Source organism: Clytia hemisphaerica, unplaced genomic scaffold (assembly GCF_902728285.1).
Source record: "Clytia hemisphaerica strain Z4C2 unplaced genomic scaffold, Clytia hemisphaerica genome assembly, whole genome shotgun sequence".
NCBI lineage: Eukaryota > Metazoa > Cnidaria > Hydrozoa > Leptothecata > Clytiidae > Clytia > Clytia hemisphaerica.
Window position 1 is genome coordinate 449,671 of NW_027104506.1, and position 27,884 is coordinate 477,554.

The 27,884-nt window shown below is 32.5% G+C and overlaps 4 protein-coding genes across 4 annotated transcripts in view; 1 reads left to right on the forward strand and 3 right to left on the reverse strand.

Annotated features, from left to right (window-relative positions):
- Positions 1 to 27,884, reverse strand: part of LOC136821844 (uncharacterized) — a 386,618-nt gene that overhangs the window by 183,043 nt on the left and 175,691 nt on the right. The gene's annotated exons all lie outside the window — the stretch shown is intronic.
- The window catches only part of LOC136821831 (uncharacterized), a 127,617-nt gene that overhangs the window by 93,400 nt on the left and 6,333 nt on the right, over positions 1 to 27,884 (forward strand). The gene's annotated exons all lie outside the window — the stretch shown is intronic.
- LOC136821861 (uncharacterized) lies at positions 6,757 to 10,968 on the reverse strand. Its single transcript, XM_067078103.1, has 3 exons — positions 10,303 to 10,968; positions 9,218 to 10,168; positions 6,757 to 7,605 (listed from the first exon to the last, which is right to left on the reverse strand). Exons 1-3 carry the CDS (start codon positions 10,930 to 10,932, stop codon positions 6,757 to 6,759), a joined length of 2,430 nt encoding a protein of 809 aa, XP_066934204.1. The 5' UTR covers positions 10,933 to 10,968.
- On the reverse strand, positions 17,703 to 27,486 carry LOC136821891 (uncharacterized). Its single transcript, XM_067078136.1, has 3 exons — positions 26,798 to 27,486; positions 25,340 to 26,278; positions 17,703 to 18,523 (listed from the first exon to the last, which is right to left on the reverse strand). The coding sequence occupies exons 1-3, from the start codon at positions 27,425 to 27,427 to the stop codon at positions 17,765 to 17,767; spliced, it is 2,328 nt and encodes a 775-aa protein (XP_066934237.1). The 5' UTR covers positions 27,428 to 27,486; the 3' UTR covers positions 17,703 to 17,764.

Genomic DNA, 27,884 nt, shown 5'->3' on the forward strand with positions numbered 1-27,884 from the left:
AAATTTACCTCGGGAAATTTATCCCGAATTTCCCTCATAACCATGAGATTACTAGTACAAAAACTCTTGAGAAAGCAAATATTTTACGCTTAATGACTCTTTCTAAATCTAAAAGGATGCTTCAGAGATTAAATAACAAACTTTTTTAAGCTAAAACTTTGTTATTTAGTCATAACTTTGGTCAACTTAATGACGCAATTTTATATCTCTGAAATTTGAAATTTGAAAATTAAAAAATTCTTATTTTCTGAAATTTGAAATTTGAAATTTGAAATTTGAAATTTGAAATTTGAAATTTGAAATTTGAAATTTGAAATTTGAAATTTGAAAATTAAACAAGCTATATGCTGAATGGACCTACCTGATGATGAAAGTTAGATAGCAATGCGAAAAGAAAAATGAAAAAAAATCAGTCAGAAAATATAGCGCTTAGCGAAAATACACAACACAATAAATTCATCATTGATTGTTGATGGGGGGAGAGGGAAGGGTTGTAGGGAAAAAATAAATAGGAAGTTATGGTCCAAAATTCAGTTTTATTGACATTGAATCATGCTGATGGTGAGCATTGTTATCAATAATGTTTTGGTGAAAAATATAGAAAATAAAGAAAAAATCCAATGAAAATCGCAAAAAAAAAAGAAAGTCAAGAAATACTGTCTTTCCGGCGAAAAAAAGGTTGTTCCGGCGGCTTTTAAAAGTCCGGCTTCAAAAAATCATTTTATTGAAATTGAAAACATGCTTGATGGTGGGCATTGCTATTAATAAGTTTTTGAATGAAAAAAAAAAAAACAAACCATTATAAGGAAAAAGTCCAATGAAAAATCTAGAAAACGGTTGATTTCCGGCATTTTCCATTTCCGGAAAAAAAAATTTTCTCAAATCGGACTCGGGCCATGTTTAGGGCATTGTTAATACGCATCTTTGAGCAAAAAATTCAGAATAAAAACTAATGATAAATCTCGAGGAAAATGCCAAAAAACCGTTTTTCCGGCATATTTCCGGCATTCGGCCGGAAAAAGTTTTTTCGAAAATCGGGCTCCGTCACATTTAGTATGAATTTTGCATCAGTGTGCAAATTCATGAAAAAAAAAAAAGTACCAGCTCAAGGAAATTCAAAAAATTTTTTTTTCGGCTGTTCCGGCAATTTTAGAAAGTTCCGCTTCAAAAATCTATTTTATTGAAATTGAACTGCTTGATGTGGGCATTGCTATTAATAATGTTTTTGAATGAAAAAAACAACCCAATTATATGGAAAAAGTCCAATGAAAATCCAGAAAAAACGGCGCATTTTCCGGCATTCCGCCGGAAAAAAATTTTTCCTCAAAAAATCGGACTAGGTCATGTTTTGGGCATTGTTAATACGCATCTTTGAGCAAAAATCAGAAAAAATAATGATAAAATCTCGAGAAAATGCCAAAAAAAACCAGTTTTTCGGCTATTTCCGGCATTTCGGCCGGAAAAAGATGTTTTTCGAAAATCGGGCTCCCTCACAATTTAGTATTGACATTTGCCATTGTGCAAAATTTCATGAAAGAATATAAAGTACAGCTCAAGAAATTCAAGAAATACCGTTTTTTCCGGCGAAAATCGGCTGTTCCGGCGATTTTTAGAAAAGTTCCGGCTTCAAAAACTATTTTATTGAAAATTGAAACATGCTTGATGGTGGGCATTGCTATTAATAATGTTTTGAATGAAAAAAAACAACCAATTATATGGAAAAAGTCCAATGAAAATCCAGAAAACGGCGATTCCGGCATTTTCGGCCGGAAAAAAATTTTTTCTCAAAAATCGGACTCGGCCAAGTTTTGGGCATTGCTAATACGCATCTTTTGTGCAAAAAATCAGAAAAAATAATGATGAATCTGAGAAAATGCCAAAAAACCGGTTTTCCGGCATATTTCCGGCATTTCGGCCGGAAACAGGGGGGGGGCATGCAGTTATTATATAAACACTATGACAATTACTACCGTGGTGGTATATAAACCAAAATTTGGGAAAACAGTTACTCCACCAGGGACTAACTGCAACATGGGTGGTTGCCAAGCCCAAAATTGTCGATTTTGGTAGGTTATGGTGTACTAGTGATCACATTTCAATTCATCTTAAAATTTTAGGTTTTAAAAATCCGGAAGCAAAAAAATTCAAAACATTTTTTTCAAAAGTAAAAAAAAATCACAAAATTTTTTCTTCAATCAAGGCATGAAAGATATTTTAACAACTTGGAAAATGCTGAGATATTTAACTCTGAACGGTCGTTATAAGACGTACCCAGTAAAATGGTATCAAAAATGAGGAATTCAGTGAAAAAATTGCCAAATTTTGCACTTTTAGGGGTGGTATACACCAATTTTGAGGGTAAAATCAGTTAGTACACTATGGAATAACTGCAAGGGTGGTGGTGTCTGTAGAAAATGTTCAAAATTGCAGTTACTCCACATAGTGTCAAGGAGTAACTGCAAGACCCCCCCCCCTGCCGGAAATGATTTTTTTTCGAAAATCGGGCTCCGTCACATTTTGGCCATTGCCATTTTGCATCTTTGTGCAAAAAATCAGAAAAAACTAATGAGCCAATCTCGAGAAAAGCTGGTAACAGACGAACGAACGAACGAACGAACGGACGAACAGACAGAGGTTAATTCATAGGACCTCCACCGGGGCACCCGGAGGTAGGTCCAAAAATTCTTATTTTCTCCAAATAAGATCAATACCTTGAAAAACTACTTCTATTTCAAAGGGGAATTAATATGTTCTATTAAATTGTTATCAATAATATGTTAATATGATATTTATTACTATGCTAAAAGAAATATAAACCTTTTTAAATACTCTAAAAACACAAAAAAACATGATAAAAATACAAACGACCAGAACAAGTCTGATAGCATGCTGAAATCCACCATTAATGAAAAAAGAGAAATGTTTACGGATACTTAGTTACGCCGACCTAGCACTTGCGGACTGGAATCATTAAACAAATTGCTAGATTTTATCTTAGCGAGTGAGTCCATATTTTAGAATCTTCGAGAATATTCTAGAAGTTTCTTACACTGTGTACTACTTTTGCTTTTCTGAATTTTATTCCGCGTCCCGATCACCAAATCACCGAGTTTATATATGTGTGTTTTTCTACGACGGAGATGGTAAGGTTCTAATTTGACTAGATCCTGACCAACTGAGGACAACGGTAAATGAGCACTTTTACCGTCCTCGATTTGGAGGTCAGGCTGCGGGTTATTCCGAATCGATTCAGTCACTCTACCGTCATCAAAAGTGCAAATACATAAACTCGATATTAATAAACTTCTACGGAATTTCTCTGGGGATCAATTACCATAGCAATACTTTGAAAACAAGGTAAGCGTTGTTTGCGATGTCTATTGGGCTTTACTATAAAAACGCGATGCCAATTTAAAACCGAACCTCAAACTCTTGCCAATTTGAGAAAATCTACGTCTTTTTCAATTTGCTTTTAAAAATATTAGGAGCTGTTTTTCAAGATTTTAATCTCATCAGGAAAAAGAAGAAAGTTCTTGACTTTGAAATTATCAATTTTCGAATTTCAGGGATATTATATGACGTCACAAAGTTATGAAATCGTCAAAATATTGGATAAAGAAAACAAAATTAACAATTTTAACGATATATGAATAAACAAATTGGATAAAGAAAATTGAATTAACAATTTTAACGAGAAACAAACAATTGGAAAAGAAAAAAAACAAAACGATATATGAACAAACAAATTGGATAAAGAAAATGAGATTAACAATTTTGATGGAAAAACAAATTGGATAAATAAAATTAGATTAACAATTTTAATGATATATGAATAAACAAATTGGATAAATAAAATTAGATTAACAATTTTAACGATATATGAACAAACAAATTGGATAAAGAAAATTGAATTAACAATTTTAACGATATACGAACAAACAAATTGGATAAAGAAAATTGAATTAACAATTTTAACGATATATGAACAAACAAATTGGATAAAGAAAATTGAATTAACAATTTTAACGATATATGAATAAACAAATTGGATAAAGAAAATTAAATTAACAATTTTAATGATATATGAATAAACAAATTGGATAAAGAAAATTAAATTAACAATTTTAACGATATATGAATGAACAAATTGGATAAAGAAAATAAAATTAACAATTTTAACGATATATGAATAAACAAATTGGATAAAGAAAATTAAATTAACAATTTTAACGATATATGAACAAACAAATTGGATAAAGAAAATAAAATTAACAATTTAAACGATATATGAATAAACAAATTGGACAAGGAAAATAAAATTAACAATTTTAACGATATATGAATAAACAAATTGGATAAAGAAAATAAAATCAACAATTTTAACGATATATGAATACACAAATTGGATAAAGAAAATTAAATTAACAATTTTAACGATATATGAATACACAAATTGGATAAAGAAAATTGAATTAACAATTTTAACGATACATGAATAAACAAATTGGATAAAGAAAATTAAATTAACAATTTTAACGATATATGAATACACAAATTGGATAAAGAAAATTGAATTAACAATTTTAATGATATATGAATAAACAAATTGGATAAAGAAAATAAAATTAACAATTTTAACGATATATGAATATACAAATTGGATAAAGAAAATTGAATTAACAATTTTAACGATATATGAATACACAAATTGGATAAAGAAAATTGAATTAACAATTTTAATGATATATGAATAAACAAATTGGATAAAGAAAATTAAATTAACAATTTTAACGATATATGAATAAACAAATTGGATAAAGAAAATTAAATTAACAATTTTAACGATATATGAATACACAAATTGTATAAAGAAAATTAAATTAACAATTTTAACGATATATGAACAAACAAATTGGATAAAGAAAATTGAATTAACAATTTTAACGATATATGAATAAACAAATTGGATAAAGAAAATTAAATTAACAATTTTAACGATATATGAACAAACAAATTGGATAAAGAAAATTGAATTAACAATTTTAACGATATATGAATAAACAAATTGGACAAGGAAAATAAAATTAACAATTTTAACGATATAAACAAATTGGGCAAGGAAAATAAAATTAACAATTTAAACGATATATGAATAAACAAATTGGACAAGGAAAATAAAATTAACACTTTAAACGATATATGAATAAACAAATTGGACAAGGAAAATAAAATTAGTACTAGTAATCTCATGGTTATGAGGGAAATTCGGGATAAATTTCCCGAGGTCAATTTTGAAATTTTTTGAAATTTCCTGAGTGCAACGAGGGAAATTTAAAATATTTCAAAATTTGACCGAGGGTAATTTATCCAGAATTTCACGAAAACAAGCATGGGATTCCTGGTTAATCTCATGGTTTGGATTGAAATTCTAACAATTCTGAAAGACGTCAATTTAACGCTGGAAATCAATCTGAAAATTTAAAAAGAGGTCTCAAAAAAGTCATAGAAACGCGAATCGAGTTTTAATTGGATAGTATTCCATTTACTTAAGCCTTCGAAGTTAGTAAGAAAGTCAAAAATCGTGATGATATTCCAAACGAAGAAAATTTCACTTTTGCGGGAAATTACAAAATCTAGGAGGGAAATTACAAAAGCTAGGAGGGAAATTACAAGTTTGCGGGAAGTTACAAATTAACGTAAGCAAAAACGTCAATCGAATTTCAATCAACCATGAGATTAACAATTTTAACGATATATGAATAAACAAATTGGATAAAGAAAATAAAGTTAACAATTTCGGACCCTAAAAATGTTCTTAAAATGTTCTTCATTTTACTGTTTTGTAATTTCCTAAGAAATTTAGTGCTTTTGAGTCCATGAAGCCTTAAAATGTTCTAAACATGTTCTTACTATTTTGGCTAACTGAGTCATTCTTATAAAAAACGTGTATGCATTAATCATTGTTAGAAAAGCTAAAAAAAATTTTTAATAAACGCATTGTTAGCTCTCCTGGTAAATAGGGAATTGTAGAATTTAAAAAAAAGTTTAAATTAAATTCGACAATTAAAAGCAATTACCTATGTATGCTTGAACCGAGGAATATAAATTATTAAAAGGAAAAAATTTACCAGTTGATCCTCCTGAATGATTTCAACAAAAATTGTGAACACAGAAGCGACTTCATTTTATTTTCATAAAATCAAAATTTATTAATTCTCAGTTAAAACAGAAGATGTTTTGATACCCTATTGTATCAGATCACTTTCTTTCGTTTTGAAGAGATTTCACTGACTTCGTTTTCTGATGAGGCTTCTTCGTTAACAATGATGAGATTGGCGGTACAACGCATGTAAAAATTACATGGGTCTACGTTAGCGTAGACAAGGGGAGGGGGCGCAAAATTTGTGTAGGAGAGCAGATTTTTATGACACTGTAATTATTTAATTGTAATATAAAAAGGTAATTGGTCATAAAAATCTGCTCTCCAACACGAATTTTGCGCCCCCTTGTCTACGCTACTGGTGTATATATCGTGTGCAAAAAGAAATTATTTGATGGACATAAAACTGAATGAAGTGTAAACCAGGCTCTAGAATATTTTTGCGGACCAAGTTTCAACTGATAGTCATCTTTTAAAAGAACAAAATATTCTGGAAAACAAAAGTGGTGCCATTCATACAAACCACATCCACAGATATTAATAAATTACTAAGTAATTCTTAGTTATAAAGGAAGACACTTTAATATTCTATTGTATCAGATCACTCTCTTACGTTTTGAAGGAATTTCACTGACTTCGTTTTCTGATGAAGCTTCTTCGTTGCTTTCGTTATCCGATGAAGCTTCTTGGTCGCTTTCGTTTTCTGATGAGAATTCTTCGTCGCTTTCGTTTTCACGATCAACAATGATGAGATTGGCGGTACAACGCATGTAGTAATTACTTGGGCTCAAATCAAACTTTCCGTAATTGTATTCGTAGCAAATGATGTTAGGCCACTCGAAACCGTTAATCAGTTCATAGTGAGATACCCATAAAACATTTCCATCAATGAGGTGTTGATAAGGACTTTCTCCTTCGTTGAAATCGTTATCCTCCTCGTTGAAATCGTTATCCTCCTCGTTGATACTATAAATTTTGTATTTGATGTTCATCTTTTCCAATGCATTTTTTTTGCTTTCGTTAGCAATTATCAGAACACCACCATCAGTTACTTGACGCATTTCCACCATTGCGTCATTTATCTTTTTTACGTGAAGTGGGAGACGAGCGTTTGGAAAATTTGACGGTGGAAAATTCAAACCTTCTTCATAATCAGAAGGTTTCTCTTTGTCAAACTTTATTGCTTCTTCTACAATAGCTTTGTGGTTGCGTAGGTTGGTTGAAAGCTCGAACTTCGCGAAATCGTTATACGTTGAAAGATCTTCATATCCTGATATAATACTTGCGTGACCTCTTGAATCAGATGCGATCCAAATTATGTCAACTTCTTTTTCCAGGTCGTTTATCGTTTCTTTCAATTCATTCATTTCTATGTAGCATTCATCAATGAAAAGTCCTTTGATGTTTTTCCTTCTGATGAGCTCTCTCAATTCTTTCCAGTTTCTCTGTCAAATGGAATTTAATTAAACTGACGTTAAAAAACTAGCATCTTGCCAGTCAGCCAGCCGAACGGTGTTTTATACAGAAGGCACTCAAAATTATTCACGGAGAGCAAGTATACTCATGCAAAGTAATAACAAAAGAAATAAGTTCTGTCATTAATTTTAGAGTTCGATAGTCAAGGGAACTTTAATAAAAATATTAAAGATCCTTGGATGAACTAAATAGCTAAGGAGACAACAAAATTGTCGATTTGACACACTTGCTCCTTATGATACTTTATGCTTAATACACTTTGGTTTACTTTTTGGACCTACCCCGGTGGAGGTCTTATAAATTAACCTCTGTTCGTCCGTCCGTTCGTTCGTTCGTTCGTTCGTTCGTTCGTTCGTTATCAACTTTTCTCGAGATTGGCTCATTAGTTTTTTCTGATTTTTTGCACAAAGATGTGTAATTATAAACCCTCGAATGTGACGGAGCTCGATTTTCGAAAAAAAATTTCTTTGGGCAAATTTGGGCCAAAAAACGGCTAAAAAACGGGTTTTCTGGACTTTGTGAAAAATTGGATCATTAATTTTTTCCTGATTTTTTGCATGAAAGAGGGTACCATCATAGGTAAAAGATGGTTTAAGCAGATTTTTGCAAAAAAATTTAGTTGGCTCAAAAAACGCATGTTTATCTATAAGAATTAATAAGCATACATAAATGTTCTTAGTCAAATTACTCAATTTATTTTTGAGATAGATGTTTTTTTGGCTCATGAGGGCTTAGTTTTGAAGAATATGTGTGTTTGAACATGAAATTTTGGTTGCTTGTCATGTTTTTATAGAAAAACTGGCCAAATTCGATATTTTTTTATAAGCACATTATCAATTACTTAGGTATTAGCTTTTCTCGAGATTGGCTCTTTCATTCTTTATGATTATTTGCACAAAGATGCATAACTATAAATCCTCAAATGTGACGGAGCCCGATTTTCGAAAAAAATGTTTTTGGGCTAATTTGGGCCAAAAAACGCCTAAAAAAAGATTTTTTGATTGTTTGCATGAAAAAGTAGATAAAAGATGGCTCAAGCAGATCTTTGTAAAAAAAGGATTTTTCAGCTCAAAAAACGCATCTTTATCTATAAGAATCACTATTAATAAACATACATCAATGTTCTTAGCCTAATTACTCAATTTTTTGATGAGATGGATGTTTTTTTGCTCATGAAGTCTTAAATATGAAAGAATATTTCAAGAGCATGAAATTTTGGTTCTTAAACGTTTTTTATAAGAAACAAACGAAAAATTTCAATAGATCAATAGATGATTGTTTAACGGTCATACTCACGTAGATATCAATTGTATATGTGTTAAATGCACAACCAGGTAGTTCCATAAAAGTATCACTTGTTTTAGGAGAAAATCCTTAAGTTCTTGCAATAAAAGTCGCTGTAAGATCATTTGTATCTGTTTTCCGGGTTATTCGGCTATCATCAAGATTTTCTTAACTTGCGAAATAAAATTTCCGAATTTGACCCCATTAGACAATAAAAAGTAATATCTGAAGTGCTTAATCAGGACATTCACTATACATATCCCAAAATGAAAAAAAAAAACAATGAAATAAACTTACGTCATTTTTGAATGCGAGGGAAGATACTTGACAAACAATCACTCCGTATTGCTCTTCTAATTCTTTCTTCAGTCTCCATGTTAATAAAGTTTCTTTATTGCTCCAGTCATCCTTTTTTACTACTACGTACATTATCTTGTCTTTGTATTCTTTCATTCCACTCAACTGTTTGGCTTTTTGCTGCAGCAAGAAAGACTTACCACAGCCCCAGCCCCCGTAGAACAGCATTTTATTGAAACGAGAATCGTTTGCTCTCATGATGGGGAGTTGTTTCTTACTGTAGAATAAAATGTTGTCGGTTGTACATACGGTATCAATGGCTTCGGTGATGTAATCCACCCAATTTGTTGTTGTGATGGGTGCCGTCTTTGAAGAGTGGAGAGCGAAAATGACGATTCGTAAAACATCCTTAAGTTGGTTGACTGGGGGAATATAGGGGATGAAGGTTGGTACAATAGGGTATTTTGTGAAGATGTTTGCAAGCCAGCCTTTTAAATCAGTGTCCAGATTGATGAAATGTTGAGTTCCATAAAGTTCAGTATCGTTCTCAACGCAAACAGCAGGATAAAAGGTCCAACCTGATCCGAGTTGATCACTCAACCTTTCTTCAATCAACTTGTGATATCTGTCGAGTTGTTCAAAAGCTCTTGTCGAGGTGAGTGTCCGTTTGATTTCGATACCGATGATAAATTTTCTGGACCAAGAGAAAAGAAGGACGTCAAATTCTTGTTGCATCCGGTTGTTAACATTAGTACGAAAGTCAATTGAATTGAGAATAACTGTGTCTTGGAGCACTTCGTCATCTTTGAGGGAATAAAGTTCGTCAAAAACGGAACGTTCTGCTTTTTCACCGACTTCAGCAGGTTGGAATCCGAAATACCATCTCATGATGGGATCCTTTGGTGGATTTTGTTTGACCAGCTTTTCGATGGCCTTCTTATAGTTCCTTGCCTGAAGAATCAAAAGAATTACAAAAGAATACATGTATTATTTGTATATAGCACCAATGAGATCGGAAGGTACAGAGTATAAAATGGGATATATTTTTAAAGTTCAGGTATGTGTCATACAGATGAGTAAAATACCTTTAGGACTTCATCGAGTGGAGATCCTTGAATCGTTGTCAGCTTTTGGATACAAGCTTGTTTGAAGGTTTGGTTGTCAGATGTTGATGCGGGAAGATGTACTTGATCTGTTCCCAACTCTTCGATCAGTAAATACTTGAGTTTGATATTGCGAATCCATTCTTCGAATTCTGTGGTCTTGATTTCGTCACCAGAATTTTTGTGTTGGAGATCGTGGAAGGATTGCAGCTCCTTGGTAAACCAATGGTTTGGGTTGTTTGTCTGCAAATTATCCAACGATTTCTGTATTGAAGATTTTTTGACGTCTCCGTAATCGAGCATATGCACCGTTGAATCCGTCTTTGCGTATTGTTTTGACTTGAAGAGAGGTGGAATAAAAATGGCTTCGTGGAGAGTTGAGTCGAAAAGTGCTGAATCAGCATACTCACGTTCAAGAAGCTGATCAGCGGCTTTGATTGGGTCGTTGAAAAATCGTCCATTACCCAAGTTGAACTTTTTGTTCTGTTCTTTTAATACTTTTTGTGGACTTTTTTTGATTTGCTGGTAAAGTGATTGCTGTGCACTGCAATTCATTGGATCAATCGACTCTGGTTTTAAAGCAAATATCTCTTGTTGGAAACGTGACGCCATTTTGTTCAATATCTCCTCGAGTATTCTTTCCAATAATCAAAAACTATGATTAGTTTCTCCTTTTTCTGTCTTTAGTAACTGACGATACGTTTTTTTATGAGCGAAGGTTTTTTTGATTAGCTTATGAACTAGTATTAATTGATTTCTTTATATTATAGCATTATTGAGGGAGTTATAATACCTACTATTATAATATTCTCATTGAACAGTGGGTTGTGTTTTGACTTTTACAAAAAAGGTTTAGTATAAGATAGAAGGATAAAAAGTCATTCAAATTCATTACTTTAATTAAAATGACGTCTAATGAGGTGTTACCATGGAAATATATGGTAGCTTATCAACAATCAAATAAGAGTAGTTAAATCTTCCGGTCTATTTATCTACTTTAATTTAAAGAAGATAATTAGTGCCTTAAGAGTGGTCCCTTCTACATATTACATCTCTTTTTATGCTAATTTGAGAAATGAGAGCTATATATGACAAGTTAAGATCTTATAAGAATAAATCCATTCTATTTTTATAAAACAATTCAAAATTTTTGAAGCCTTCGAATCTTCTTTAACCTTTTTAAGTTTTAAGCCATTTTGTGAGTTTTTTTGTCTACTTTCCTGAGAAATTGAGTGTTTTAGTGCCCAGAAAGTCTTAGATGTTTTTAACTTGTTTTTAATATTTTGGTCATCGAAGCCTTTTTTTCTTATATAGTTTGTTCTTACAGTGTATAGCAATGTGCCCTCCCGGTTATTACCATAATAGCTTTATGGCAACTCCTGAACTTGGGACAGGATGTACGGTCGGTTACACATTTTGTGGATTGCATTGTGGAGTCACAAGAGTGCTCAAACTGCGAGCAGCGAGCAATGCATAATGCAAATAGTCTTGTTTGTTCTTATAAAAACGTGTATCTTCCCAGGTTTTTTAATCTACTATAATAAATGCTATTACGATCAATAAAACAAGGTTATTATTCCCATAAACTCTTTTTCTTTTATAAGAATAATTTTATGAGTAGAATGATGCTCAAATCTAAAAAAAAATAAGAACTATTTAAGAACAACCTTAGCCTGAAATAGCTGAATAAAGGCTTATTTCTCAAAATAGAAATAACAGCAAACAAACAAAAATTTCCTGGTTCTTACAACAAAAAAAAGAGTGAAATTGTGAACTTAATTGTGAGCATAATCACAAAAATCCGATTTGTCGCGAGGAATGAATTATCGAGTACACGGATTATTCATGATGAAATTGACAAAAAATAGGAATACTGACAATAGCCCCACTGCGGAATTTGGCAATTTAACATAAACATGCCATTTTTAGAGCATTTTTTTGTACTCTCCAAGGTTACCGTGTAATAAACAGTGTAAAACGCAGACCCAAAGTTTTGTTTTATTTGAAAAACAGTTTTCAAAAAAAAGTCAATACAATGTTTACGTGTTCGGGTCTGTTTTAAAAACAAAATCTCAAAAAGAAGACATTACAATTATAAATTATAGTTTTGAGTGACATCATCGACTCAACAATTTGTCTTTTTAAGAAGCTTATTTCTGCTTTATCTTCCCTTTGTCAAGCACTTTAAAGCGTCGTTGTCACAGATATGTAAAGTACTAGATAGAGCTACTCTGTATTTCTCAAGTAACGGCAAGTGCAACATAATAATGCGCCATCTTTGCTGAAAGTAGGTCACAGTAGAATCCTCGGCTTTCACTGTGGAAACTTTTTTGACACTGCAATGACACTGGCAAGCTAAATCGTGACGTCACTTTATTCAAGATGGGGAATTATTATGTTTCAAATAGGGTAGGAAAAGCTCCACCTAGTGTTTTATATAAGATATCTGTGGTCCTAGTCTCTTGTGGTAAAGACACTGATTTGCGTTAAATTTTAAACTAACTTGAATCAGAACCTGACACCACCCAATATGATATTTTTATCAAACTATTCATAAAATGAATGTCTTCGTGTTTTGTGATAAATTGCAATACTATCACTGAGTGGGAAAAAGAAGAACTTGAACGCTATCATTGCTATGTGTGCGTTGGCTTAACAATATGGCAAATGGTAAATGAAACACTAAGGGCTCTGACTATAGTGAATTTTTCCTATTTGACATGTAAAAAATATAAATTTCTGCTTAAAGTAGCCAACAAAACTATGACATTTTATACATATTCTGTTAGGGCAATTATTCCTGAATCTGAAAATGCAAAAGTCAAAGGGGAAAAAGATTATTGAAGAAGAAAATGAAGACTTTTGCGAAGAAGAGTATTTCAACTTTGAAGACCTTATTTTCGGCGAACAAAAAGCATTTTGGCGGTAGATAGTGTCTTTGTGATCATGGTGTCATGGTGTCTGGTGATCTATGACCGAACTAAAAATAATTTTTTGTAAAATCTTCCGTGTCTCAAAATCTTGAAAATAGTGATTTTTCCCTATTTTTAATCAGAAAATAGTCATAACTTTTGATAAATTAAATTAGAAAAATTTTCCGAAAAATTCCAAATAGATCAATTCTTTGCGAACAATTTATTATAACAATAATATTATAACGTCTATCGACGTTCAATCGATAATCAATTGATGGATTGGATATCGATTTTTCCGAAAATCAATACGTAATCGAATATATTCCAAAATCTTGATAGGATCAATAGCCCGGAAACCTGGAGACGAAAAGCTATTTTCTGAATCTTATCTTTCTGATTTTTCGATGAGTATGACTTTAGCATGGGCTTAAGTTAAAAGGGCAGACTGAGCACAGTTTCCTGATATTGATCGATCAAAATTTTATAAATCTAAAATTATTTCGTAGAGGTCGATAGACCTGTGAAATATAATTCTATGAATAAAAACTCTTGAGAAAGCAATTATTTTACGCTTAATGACTCTTTTTAAATCTAAAAGGATATTTCAGAGATTAAATAACAAACTTTTTTTAAGCGAAAACTTTGTTATTTAGTCATAACTTTGGTCAACTTAATGACGCAATTTTATATCTCTGAAATTTGAAATTTGAAAATTAAAAAATTCTTATTTTCTCCAAATAAGATCAATACCTTGAAAAACTACTTCTATTTCAAAGGGGAATTAATATGTTCTATTAAATGATTATCAATAATATGTTAATATGATATTTATTACTATGCTAAAAGAAATATAAACCTCTTTAAATACTCTAAAAACACAAAAAACATGATAAAAATACAAACGACCAGAACAAGTCTGATAGCATGCTGAAATCCACCATTAATGAAAAAAGAGAAATATTTACGGATACTTAGTTACGCCGACCTAGCACTTGCGGACTGGAATCATTAAACAAAACGCTAGATTTTATCTTAGCGAGTGAGTCCATATTTTAGAATCTTCGAGAATATTCTAGAAGTTTCTTACACTGTGTACTACTTTTATTTTTCTGAATTTTATTCCGTTCCGATCACCAAATTACCGAGTTTATATATGTGTGTTTTTCTACGACGGAGACGGTAAGGTTCTAATTTGAGTAGATCCTGACTGACTAAGTACAACGGTAAATGAGCAGTTTTACCGTCCTCGATTTGGAGGTCAGACTGCGGGTTATTCCGAATCGATTCAGTCACTCTACCGTCCTCAAAAGTTCAAATACATAAACTCGATATTAATAAACTTCTACGGAATTTCTGTGGGGATCAATTACCATAGCAATACTTTGAAAACAAGGTAAGCGTTGTTTGCGATGTCTATATTGGGTGTCCCTAATTAAAGTATCGAGTTTGAACATGCGATTGAGTAGAAAAGTTTGTGTGTGTTATCGCTTAAATATAAGAACGTTCTCCATCACACAGGCTTATTACAAAAGGTAGTTACAACCTATAAATTAATCGTAATTACAAAGAAAAAAGAGGGAGAGCTTAAAATACAATTTTGTGAACACGCACATAAAACTTTCTACTCATAGTTGTGTTTCGACTCGATACTTTAATTAGGGACACCCTGTATATTGGGCTTTACTATAAAAACGCGATGCCAATTTAAAACCGAACCTCAAACTCTTGCCAATTTGAGAACATCTACGAAAAGGTTGTAGTCTTTTTCAATTAGCTTTTAAAAATAGAAGTAATTTTTCAAGATTTTGATCTCATCAGGAAAAAGAAGAAAGTTCTTGACTTTGAAATTATCAATTTTCGAATTTCAGAGATATTATATGACGTCACAAAGTTATGAAGTCGTCAAAATATTGAACAAAGAAAATTAGATTAACAATTTTAACGATATATGAATAACAAATTGGATAAAGAAAATTAAATTAACATTTTTAACGATAAAAGAACAAACAAATTGGATAAAGAAAATAAAATTTACAATTTAAGAGAAACAAGAATGAAAATATTCGATAAAGAAAATAAAATTTAAAATTTTAACGATATATGAATAAACAAATTGGATAAAGAAAATTAAATTAACATTTTTAACGATAAAAGAACAAACAAATTGGATAAAGAAAATAAAATTTACAATTTAAGAGAAACAAGAATGAAAATATTCGATAAAGAAAATAAAATTTAAAATTTTAACGATATATGAATAACAAATTGGATAAAGAAAATTAAATTTACAATTTAAAAGAAACAAGAGTAAAAATACTGCATAAAGAAAATTAAATTAACAATTTTAACGATATATGAACAAACAAATTGGATAAAGAAAATAAAATTAACAATTTTAACGATATATGAACAAACAAATTGGACAAGGAAAATTAAATTAACAATTTTAACGATATATGAATAAACAAATTGGATAAAGAAAATTTACAATTTAAGAGAAATAAGAATGAAAATATTGCTTAAAGAAAATAAAATTAACATTTTGGACCCTAAAAATGTTCTAAAAATGTTCTTCGTTTTACCGTTTTGTAATTTCCTAAGAAATTTAGTGCTTTTGAGTCCATGAAGCCTTGACTTGACTTCTCAATATTTTCTTACTATTTTGGCCATCTGAGTCTGATGTTCTTATAACTAGTATGTTCTTACATGTGTGCGGTTGTGCTCTTGACAATGCAACAAAATGGCGAAAACTTCTGAAAATCTTAACACGGAAATTTCATCAAGATATGGATCCTGCACCCCAAATGAATGCTTTATAAATGAAATAATACGGGATAACGATGTCTTGCAGTGTAGGAAGTGTCAAAGATTTGTTCATTATGCCTGTTCGGAGCTTCCAGCCTACCAAGTACAGATTTGCCTTCAGTACAAAGCAAGGAGATTCGAATGTGCAAAATGCATCACAGTCACGCCAATATTATTAGAGAAGTTCAAAACAAGTAAACAAAGAACGACCAATAACAAGGCAACAAATACTGGAGGTAAAGAGAAAGATCAAGATGAGCAATGTGTTTTCGCTAGACTGGATAGACTGGAGAAGAAGATCGACGATCTTGTAAACAAAGATGATATCGTTAAAGGATCCAAACAACAGCAGACATACGCTAGCATCGCTAAAGATGAGCTAAAGAAAAAAGACCACGATATAGAATCAAAGCAACAACAGACATACGCTAGCATTACTAAAGATGAGCTAAAGAAACAAGAGGTAAAGATCAAGAATTTCATCAAAGAAGAGAAAGAAGAAGAACGATGGTTAAACTTAACAAAGTACAATATCATTGTTCACAACCTCGGAGAGAACAAAGATGAAGACCTAGAAGAACAACGTGTAGGTGATAAGGATTATGTTGAAGAAGTTGTACAAAACCAAATGGGATTAAAGGTAAACATCGTCAGCGCAGAAAGAATAGGAGCTCGGAAGGACGAAATGTTCAAAACAAAAGATGGCGACCCTTGAAAGTCGTGCTAAAGAACGAAGAAGAGAAACGTCATATTCTGGCATCAGTCCACAAATTAGAGAAAGACGAATTTAGAGTATCCGACGATTTTTCGAAGAAAGAACGCGAAACCATCAAAGAGTGGCATAGGAAGGCAAAGGAGAAAACAGAATTACAAAAGGATGGCAGCTGGATATATAAGGTTAGAGGAAGTCCTCGGAAAAAACTCTACTTTAAGAAGATCTATAACAAACCTGTTACTGAAAATGAAATATTGTAAAGACGACTGGTTAAGAGGCCCACCGTGCGCCTACAACTGTAAAATTGTAAAATGTTAAGCATGATTATTTCATAGAGGTCGATAGACCTGAGAAATATATTACTGTAAATTAAAATTAAATTAAAAAAAAATTAAAAATGCATATAAAGCGTTGTTAGAAAACGCATCGTTTGCTTTCCTGGTAAATAGGGAATCGTAAAATTTAAAAAAAAGTTTAAATTAAATTTGACAATTAAAAGCAATTACCTATGTATGCTTGAACCGAGGAATATGAATTATTAAAAGAAAAAAATTAACCCGTTGATCCTCCTCAATGATTTCAACAAAAATTGTGAACACAGAAGCAACATCATTTTATTTCTATAAAATCAAAAATTATTAATTCTCAGTTAAAACAGAAGATGTTTTGATACCCTATTGTATCAGATCACTTTCTTTTATTTTGAAGAAATTTCACTGACTTCGTTGTCTGATGAGGCTCCTTCGTTAACAATGATGAGATTGGCGGTACACCGCATGAAATAATTACATGGGTGTATCGTGTGCAAAAAGAAATCATTTGTTGGACATAAAACTGAAGGAAGTGTAAACCAGGCTCTAGAATATTTTTGTGAACCAAGTTTCAACTGAAAGTCATCTTTTAAAAGAACAAAATATTCTGGAAAACAAAATACATACAAACCACAGCTATTAATGAATTACAAATTAATTCTTAGTTATAACGAAAGACGCTTTAATATCCTATCGTATCAGATCACTCTCTTTCGTTTTGAAGGAATTTCACTGACTTCGTTTTCTGATGATGCTTCTTCGTCGCTTTCGTTTTCACGATCAACAATGATGAGATTGGCGGTACAACGCATGTAGTAATTACATGGGTGCTTTTCAAAACTACCGCCGTAACTGTAATCGTTGTAGATGATGTTGGGCCACTCAAAACCGGTAACCAGTTTATGGTCAGTTATAACTAAAACATTTCCATCCATCAGGTGTTGATAAGGACTTTCACCTTCATTGAAATCGTTATCCTTGTTGTCACTATAAAATTTGTATTTGATGTTCATCTTTTCCAATTCATTTTTGTAAGCCATTATCAGAACAGCACCATCAGTTACTTGACGCATTTCCACCATTGCGTCATTTATCTTTTTTACGTGAAGTGGGAGACGTGCGTTTGGAAAATTTGACGGTGGAAATTTCAGACCTTCTTCATAGCCAGAAAGGCTCTCAAATTCCGCTTTGTCCAACTTTATTGCTTCTTCTACAATAGCTTTGTGGTTGCGTAGATTGGTTGAAAGCTCGAACTTTGCGAAATTGTTATACGTTGAAAGATCTTCATCACCTGATAAAATGATTAAGTGACTGAGTGAATTAAATGCGATCCAAATTATGTCAACTTCTTTTTCCAGGTCGTTAATCGTTTCTTTCCATTCATTAATTATGCAGGATTCATCAATGAATAAGGCTTTGATGTTTTTCCTTATGATGAGTTCTTTCCAGTTATTACCCTGTTAAATGAAATTTGATTGAACTGACGTTAAAAAACTAGCATCTTGCCAATCAGCCAGTCGAACGGCGTTTACAGAAGGCACTCAAAATTATTCACGGAGAGCAAGTATACTCATATTAGGTAATAACTAAAGAAATAAGCTCTGTCATTAATTTTAGAGTTCTTTTCGTAACTGTAGTTTAACAACGATAGTCAAGGGAACTTTAATAAAAATATTAAAGATCCTTAGATGAACTAAAACACTTTTTCCTTATGATACTTTATATTTAATACACTTTGGTTTACTTTTTTTAGGAGAAAATCCTTAAGCAATAAAATCCGGCTGTTTTCCGGCTTATGCGGCCATCATCAAAATTTTCTCAGAAATTTTCACAACTTGCGAAATAGAATTTCCGAATTTGATCCCATTAGACAATAAATAATAATATCTGAAGTGCTTTATCAGGACATTCACTATACAGGTAGATTCGCTGGAGTTGGGTATTCGGGATTCGGGATTCGGGATTCGCATTCGGGATTCGAAAAAGCTCAATAAAAACTTAACGAAAAAAGATATTAACTTGAAATAAAAAACAGATGCATGTACACATACTAAGGAATAAATCCCAATAAAAAAAATTCAGAATATGAGCTCAGTTGTCACGTGGCTATGGGAAATTCCCCTATTCGGGATTCAAATCCTGTCAGGGACCTTTCTTCAAAAGCTTACCAGTCATCAGGAAATGGTTGGATTGACTTCAAATAAAAAACGGATGCAAGCTCACATGTTAGGGAAAAAATTCCAAAAAAAAAAATTCAGAATATGAGCTTAGTTGTCACGTGACTATGGGAAATTCCTCTATTTGGGAGTTATTTCAATTTAGAGACCATTTTTAAAAAGCTCGCCGGTCGTCAGTAAATGGTTGAATTGACTTCAAATAAAAAACGGATGCAAGTTCACATGTCAAGGAAGATATTCCAAAAAAAAAAATTCAGAATATGAGCTTAGTTGTCACGTGACTACGGGAAATTCCCCTTTTTGAGAGTTATTTCAGTTTAGGGACCCTTTTTGAAAAGCTCATAAAAACTCAAGGAAGAAAGGTATCGACTTCAAATAACAAACAGATGCAAGTTCACATATCTGGGAGAATATTCCAAAAAAAATTATTCAGAATATGAGCTTAATTGTCACGTGACTATGGGAAATTCCCCTTTTTAAGAGTTCAATTATTTTAGGGACCTTTCTTAAAAATGATTTGATTGACTTCAAATAACAAACGGATGCAAGTTCACATGCTAAGGAACAAATTCCAAAAAGATTTATTCAGAATATGAGCTTAGTTGTCACGTGACTATGGGAAATTCCCCTTTTTGGGAGTTATTTCAGTTTAGGGACCTTTTTTGAAAAGCTCATAAAAACTTAAGGAAGAAAGGTATCGACTTCAAATAACAAACGGATGCAAGTTCACATATATGGGAAAATATTCCAACAAAAATTATTCAGAATATGAGCTCAGTTGTCACGTGACTATGGGAAATTCCCCTTTTTGGGAGTTATTTCAGTTTAGGGAACTTTTTGAAAAGCTCATAAAAACTCAAGGAAGAAAGGTATCGACTTCAAATAACAAACGGATACAAGTTCACATATCTGGGAAAATATTCAAAAAAAAATTATTCAGAATATGAGCTTAGTTGTCACGTGACTATGGGAAATTCCCCTTTTTGGGAGTTATTTCAGTTTAGGGACCTTTCTTAAAAATGATTTGATTGACTTCAAATAACAAACGGATGCAAGTTCACATGCTAAGGAACAAATTCCAAAAAGAATTATTCAGAATATGAGCTTAGTTGTCACGTGACTATGGGAAATTCCCCTTTTTGGGAGTTATTTCAGTTTAGCGACCTTTTTTGAAAAGCTCATAAAAACTCAAGGAAGAAAGGTATCGACTTCAAATAACAAACGGATGCAAGTTCACATATCTGGGAAAATATTCCAACAAAGATTATTCAGAATATGAGCTTAGTTGTCACGTGACTATGGGAAATTCCCCTTTTTGGGAGTTATTTCAGTTTAGGGACCTTTTTTGAAAAGCTCATAAAAACTCAAGGAAGAAAGGTATCGACTTCAAATAACAAACGGATGCAAGTTCACATATCTGGGAAAATATTCCAACAAAGATTATTCAGAATATGAGCTTAGTTGTCACGTGACTATGGGAAATTCCCCTTTTTGGGAGTTATTTCAGTTTAGGGAACTTTTTTGAAAAGCTCATAAAAACTCAAGGAAGAAAGGTATCGACTTCAAATAACAAACGGATGCAAGTTCACATATCTGGGAAAATATTCCAAAAAAGATTATTCAGAATATGAGCTTAGTTGTCATGTGACTATGGGAAATTTCCCTTTTTGGGAGTTATTTCGATGAAAAAAAAAGAAAAGAAAAAGAAAAACAAAAAAAATATATTAGGTCAGAATACTGCCGATAAGATTTATAAAGAAATGGAGACCTTAAGCTGTAACAAAGAGTTAATGTAACTAATTAAGTCAGATTTCTGAAGTATGGTGGCCCATGAGAGCCAAGTTAAATTGTTTTGACATTTTTATATAAAAAATTCAAAATAATTTACTTTCCACATTCACTTTTGCAATAGCTTTTAATTTAAGTTTTGAACTAAATTTTGATTTCAAAATTGATTTAGTTTCTATTTTCGTTTCAAATTTAAAACGGGTTTGTTTTCAAAAATGATTTCCAACTCAGCCCATCGAGGCCATGTCATTTTAAAATCAATTTTAATTTTTTTTAAATGAATTGATCTGACAGCCCACTGAGGCCATTCATAGAAATGAGTAAATTTCAACAGATAAAGTTTCTTTTGATAATAGAACGAACCAGTTGTTTGTTTTAGGGGGGGGGTCACATTGAGGTTTCCTGCTCGGAGCCAAAAGTATTAAAGCATATGGCGGCAACATGAAAGGGGTTGGAAGTAAATAAAACTTCCCTCCTATTACACTCTTTTTTTATAAGAACCAGTAAATTTTTGGCACTTTGAGCCTTGAATTGTTCTTATTTTGTTCTTATTTTTTCTAAGGTAAATAACAAGTTTTGAAACTTTTTGAAACCAGTGATTCTTTTTGCTCTAACTCTCTAACTTCAGCCTCTCCACTGTTCTTAAATTGTTTTTATTTCTTGGCATTTTTGAGTCTCATTGTTCTTATAAAATTGTTCTTATATAAAAAAAAGTGTATTTCCTCTTTTCTCAACATTTTTCCTTTCATGCTCGCATGCTGTATATTAAGAAAAAATTCGACTCTTTATTTACACATCAATAAACAAAGGCTCTTTCATGTTGCCCATTGTTTGATGAATAATTTTGTCTGCAAAAAGAAGTAAATTTTTCAAGACAATACAACCCACCAGCACCAGCCAAACAATGAACAATAGAAAGGAAAAGCACTGTGACGGACAAAAAATCTCCCATTTATGGTACCATAGAACACTGGAGTAAAGGATATCATTTTATACTCTCCTACACATTTGTAAAAATGTTTGGGGTTTAAGCACTAAGTTGTTTTGGCCTTGATGGGCCGTGAACTGTAAACAAACCAATAAGTAACCATAGTAACTTCAATATTTTAAGCCTGTAGGAGTCTGGAGACAAAGCTGTCTTTGGCACTGATGGGCTACGTGAGAAAAGTGATTTTAAAAATAAAAAAACAAAATGCTTTTTAAAATGATATCGAAAAGTAAATGAGAAATTAAAACAAAATTTAAATCATTTGTGTGGCCTTGCTGGGTCGTATTTTAAGTTGTTTTTAAAGCCATTTTGAAAACGAAATTACTTTTAAATTGATTTTGAAATGAAAGTTAATTTAAATTGTAAAATGAAAGTTATTTTCATTTATAAAAAAAATCTTTTTTTGTGTTTTTTAATAAAAAATTACTTGGCACTTATGGGCCACCATACTGAAGGTCAAAGAAGTCAAACAATTGAGATATGAATGAAATAGTTTTTTATTTTTATGATTTGGTACAACAGATAATATAGTTTTATGGTTTACAACCCATCATCTTCTGGGATTATTGAGATTTTTTAAGATAATGTTTTTATATGAGATAATGTTTGTTGTTGTATGTCATGGATTTTAAGGATCATCTGTTGCGTTTTGTTAAGTTGAAGAGCTTTTAGGAGGTCATCAGTTGACTCAGATCTACTCATATGAAGTTTTCGACCCTTTAATTCAATAACTTCTCATAGATCAGCGGGCCATGTAGTATCAATACTATCTAAGATACTACATCCTCAAGCTCAGTAGTTATTTTAAAAGTACAATCCGTGCCATAATATATTTGCACTTTTGGCTAATTTACCATTTTTCGAAAATTCAAAGTTCGAGCGAGAATGTCAATTTCAGGCCCTCAACTTGATTTCATCGATTATTTCGATCTGGGAGAGGTCCTAAGTCTTAAGTCTAGCGTTGAAACTCTACCCTTCGAACCTACTCTAGAGCACTTACAAATCGATTGTGGTTTCAAAACAATGATGAATTTCCCTTTTGTGCCAAGTATTTTGTCACTGATTGTAGCGCTAAATAAATGGTTTCATAAATTATTTTGATTACTCTATTTGTTGATTGGATGTAAATGTCCTTAATTGGGATAGTCTAAAATGAGATAAAGATATATTCGTACCATCTAACATTTTTTCAGAGTGAGGTCCTTCTTCTTATACAGCAATTTTCAAAAAGGATGATGTTCTGCAGTCCTTGTAATTCTATTGTTTGAAGACGTAATGTTTTAAGAAGACATAATGTTTTGCTTTCGCTATTCTTATTTGTTCGCTGTAATTTGATTGGCAGTTGCCCATCTTTTATTTATTCAACTCTCCAATTGTAGTTGTTGATTGGAAGTTGTTATGTTTGATTGACAGGCAGGTTCGGAGGGAGTTTTTCCGGTTCGAAATTGCTTAATTTTCAGCAATTATTAACAATAAGTTGTTATTACCAATAAGTTGTGAAATCATCCTTATTAAGAATTTAACTCACCGCCAAGAATTTATAATGAATTATTTTTTACCTATGGTAAGTGACTAGTTGATTATTTTAGTGGAGGGTCTTTGCGTGTATATGAAGAGAAGGAAGGTGCGTTAAAAAGGTAGCTTGGGCGTAGAGAAAAATGAGACAGAATAATAGTGGGTGAAACAGATGATGGTGTACACGTTTTTTTTTTATAAGAACAAACTATATAAGAACATAAGGCTTCGAGGCCCAAAAATTTAAGAACATTTCTTAAGAAATTACATCAAAATGCTCAAAAAATGCTGAAAATAAGAACATTTTAAGAACATTTTTAGGCTTCAAATCCAAAAAACTAAGAACATCCGAAGGCTTCGAAAATTTTTGACGTTCTTATAAAAAAAAAACGTGTATAAGACACAAAAGGGGGTAAACTGATCTATGGGAAAATTTGAACGATTTGACGTTCTGATGTTGAGACAACATTGTTTGGATGTTATGATAACGTTCAGTACCTGTTGGGTTTATTACGGTTCACTCGAGACAATACATTTCTTTTGTTATTTGGACCCAGATATAGGAACATTAACAAGAACATCTAAGGCTGAAAATGGTTGAAAAAATAAGAACATTCAGCCTCAATCAAAATTTAGGTGTTCTAATAAAAGAAACATGAATGTCCTTCAAAAAAAAAAAAGAAAACGCTAATGAAGTCAATCCATGATCAATCCATGGTAATCTTTTAAAAAAGGTCTCTAAATTGAAATAACTCCCAAAAAGGTGAACTTCCCATAGTCACGTGACAACTAAGCTCATATTCTGAATAGTTTTTTTGGAATACTTTCCCAGATATGTGAAATTGCATCCGTTTGTTATTTGAAGTCAATATCTTTCTTCCTTGAGTTTTTATGAGATTTTTAAGAAAGGTGCCTAAATTAAAATGAATCCCGAAAAGGGGAATTTCCCATAGTCACGTGACAACTAAGCTCATATTCTGAATAATTCTTTTTGGAATTTGTTCCTTAGCATGTGAACTTGCATCCGTTTGTTATTTAAAGTCAATCAAATCATTTTTAAGAAAGGTCCCTAAAATAATTGAACGTCAATTCAACAACTTAATGACGACTGGCGAGCTTTTTAAAAATGGTCTCTAAATTGAAATAACTCCCAAATAGGGGAATTTCCCATAGTCACGTGACAACTAAGCTCATATTCTGAATAATTCTTTTTGGAATTTGTTCCTTAGCATGTGAACTTGCATCCGTTTGTTATTTAAAGTCAATCAAATCATTTTTAAGAAAGGTCCCTAAAATAATTGAACGTCAATTCAACAACTTAATGACGACTGGCGAGCTTTTTAAAAATGGTCTCTAAATTGAAATAACTCCCAAATAGGGGAATTTCCCATAGTCACGTGACAACTAAGCTCATATTCTGAATTTTTTTTTTTGGAATATTTTCCCTAACATGTGAGCTTGCATCCGTTTTTTATTTGAAGTCAATCCAACCATTTACTGACGACTGGCGAGCTTTTGAAGAAAGGTCCCTGACAGAATTTGAATCCCGAATAGGGGAATTTCCCATAGCCACGTGACAACTGAGCTCATATTCTGAATTTTTTTTATTGGGATTTATTCCTTAGTATGTGTACATGCATCTGTTTTTTATTTCAAGTTAATATCTTTTTTCGTTAAGTTTTTATTGAGCTTTTTCGAATCCCGAATGCGAATCCCGAATCCCGAATACCGAATACCTAACTCCAGCGAATCTACCCACTATACATATCCCAAAATGAAAAAAAACAACAATGAAATAAACTTACAAGTAACGCCATGTCACAAACAATCACTCCGTATTGCTCTTCTAATTCTTTCTTCAATCTCCATGTTAATAAAGTTAAAGTTTCTTTATTTATCCAGAAACTTTTTACTACTACGTACATTATCTTGTCTTTGTATTCTTTCATTCCACTCAACTGTTTGGCTTTTTGCTGCAGCAAGAAAGACTTGCCACAGCCCCAGCCACCGTAGAACAGCATTTTATTGAAACGGGAATCGTTTGCTCGCATGATGGGGAGTTGTTTCTTACTGTAGAATATAATGTTGTCAGTTGTACATACGGTATCAATGGCTTCGGTGATGTACTCCACCCAATTTGTTGTTGTGATGGGTGCAGTCTTGGAAGAGTGGAGAGCGAAAATGACGATTCGTAAAACATCCTTAAGTTGGTTGATTGGGGCTACGTAGGGGATGGATGTTGGTACAATAGGGTATTTTGTGAAGATGTTTGCAAGCCAGCCTTTTAAATCAGTGTCCAGATTGATGTAATGTTGAGTGCCATAAAGTTCAGTATCGTTCTCAATGCAAAGAGCTGGATAAAATGTCCAACCTGATCCGAGTTGATCACTCAATCTTTCTTCAATCAACTTGTGATATCTGTCGAGTTGTTCAAAAGCTCTTGTCGAGGTGAGTGTCCGTTTGATTTCGATTCCGATGATCAATTTTCTGGACCAAGAGAAAAGAAGGACGTCAAATTCTTGTTGCATGCGGTTGTTCACATTAGTACGAAAGTCAAGAGAATTCAGAATAACTATGTCGTGGAGCACTTCGTCATCTTTGAGGGAATAAAATTGTTCAAAAACGGAACGTTCTGCTTTTTCACCGACTTCAGCAGGTTGGAATCCGAAATACCATCTCATGATGGGATCCTTTGGTGGATTTTGTTTGACCAGCTTTTCGATGGCCTTCCTATAGTTCCTAGCCTGAAGGATCGAAGGAATTACAAAAGAAATACATGTTTTATTTGTATATAGCACCAATGAGATCGGAAGGTACAGAGTATAATACACGTTTTTTTTTTAATAAGGAACACGTTTATAAGGAACTTGAGGCTGAAAATGGTCTGAGAAATAAGGAATTGTCAAGGAATTGCTCAGGCTGAGAATAAAAAATCAAGTTAAGGAACGGCTCAATTGAAGCGGCTTCAATTTGAACTTGCACACATTAACAACAACCTAAATAAAAAGACGGAAAATATTGCTCAAACACCTTTCAATATGTCAAAAAGACAAAAAATGCTGATAAAGAAGCTACACACTTAGCAAATCCAAACAGTTAAGTAACTAAGGAACTCGATAAGGAACTTTGAAGCTGAAACTCTCTGGCAAAATAAGGAACTCCAGGCGGGGAGCCAAGTCAAGGTTCCTTAATATATAAAAAAAAAACGTGTATGGGATATATTTTTAAAGTTCAGGTATGTGTCATACAGATGAGTAAAATACCTTTAGAGCTTCATCGAGTAGAGATACTTGAATCGTTGTCAGCTTTTGGATACAAGCTTGTTTGAAGGTTTGGTTGTCAGATGTTGATGCGGGAAGGTTCACTTGGTCCGTTCCTAACTCTTCAACCAGTAAATGCATAATTTTGATATTGCGAATCCATTCTTCGAATTCCGTGGCGTTGATTTCGTCACCAGAATTTTTGTGTTGGAGATCGTGGAAGGATTGCAGCTCCTTGGTAAACCAATGGTTTGGATTGATTGTCTGCAAATTATCCAACGATTTCTGTATTGAAGATTTTTTGACGTCTCCGTAATCGAGCATATGCACCGTTGAATCCGTCTTCGCGTATTGGATTGACTTGAAGAGAGGTGGAATAAAAATGGCTTCGTGGAGAGTAGAGTCGAAAAGTGCTGAATCAGCATACTCACGTTCTAGAAGCTGATCAGCGGCTTTGATCGGATCGTTGAAAAACTGCCCATTGCCTAAATTGAACTTTTTGTTCTGTTCGTTCAATACTTTTTGTGGACTTTTTTTGATTTGCTGGTAGAGTGATTTTTGTGTACTGCAATTCGTTGGATCAATCGACAGGGGTTCTAAAGCAAATATCTCTTGTTGAAAACGTGATGCCATCTTTAGTAACCAAATAAAACTCCCGAGTCGTCAGGCAAATGAAGAAATAATTTTTTTTTAACTCTATAAAAAAAAAGAAAATAAATGAGTAAAGAAAGGACAATAACCATGAAAATTTTCTTGCTTTGCCGTGAGTGTTAGATTTTCTTGAATATACACCCACTAACAAAAACCTCATCAAAAACACATGGTTAAATATCGATGTCATCTTGGTACGCCAAATCAAAATTGATTTCATTTTTCTCCCTCAAATAGCTTTCTCTTTCTACTGTACCGTAACATCGAAATAACATTTTATTTCACGATTTGACACAGATAGATATTGTGTAAACACAAACACTTCAAAAAAGGTACTTTTAATATCAACCCCATACTTTATAAGAATAATATTTATAATGTGTTCAAAGAGTGCTCAATACTCTTCGTAGAGCAAATTCAATAAAATCGTATTTCAAAA

Coding starts and splice junctions, on each gene's coding strand:
- LOC136821861 (XM_067078103.1), bottom strand. CDS start 10,932: ATGGCGTCACGTTTCCAACAAGAGATATTTGCTTTAAAACCAGAGTCG. Junction 10,169..10,302: donor CACTCGATGAAGTCCTAAAG/GTATTTTACTCA, acceptor TTGATTCTTCAG/GCAAGGAACTATAAGAAGGC. Junction 7,606..9,217: donor CCCTCGCATTCAAAAATGAC/GTAAGTTTATTT, acceptor TCCATTTGACAG/AGAAACTGGAAAGAATTGAG.
- LOC136821891 (XM_067078136.1), bottom strand. CDS start 27,427: ATGGCATCACGTTTTCAACAAGAGATATTTGCTTTAGAACCCCTGTCG. Junction 26,279..26,797: donor TACTCGATGAAGCTCTAAAG/GTATTTTACTCA, acceptor TCGATCCTTCAG/GCTAGGAACTATAGGAAGGC. Junction 18,524..25,339: donor TTTGTGACATGGCGTTACTT/GTAAGTTTATTT, acceptor TTCATTTAACAG/GGTAATAACTGGAAAGAACT.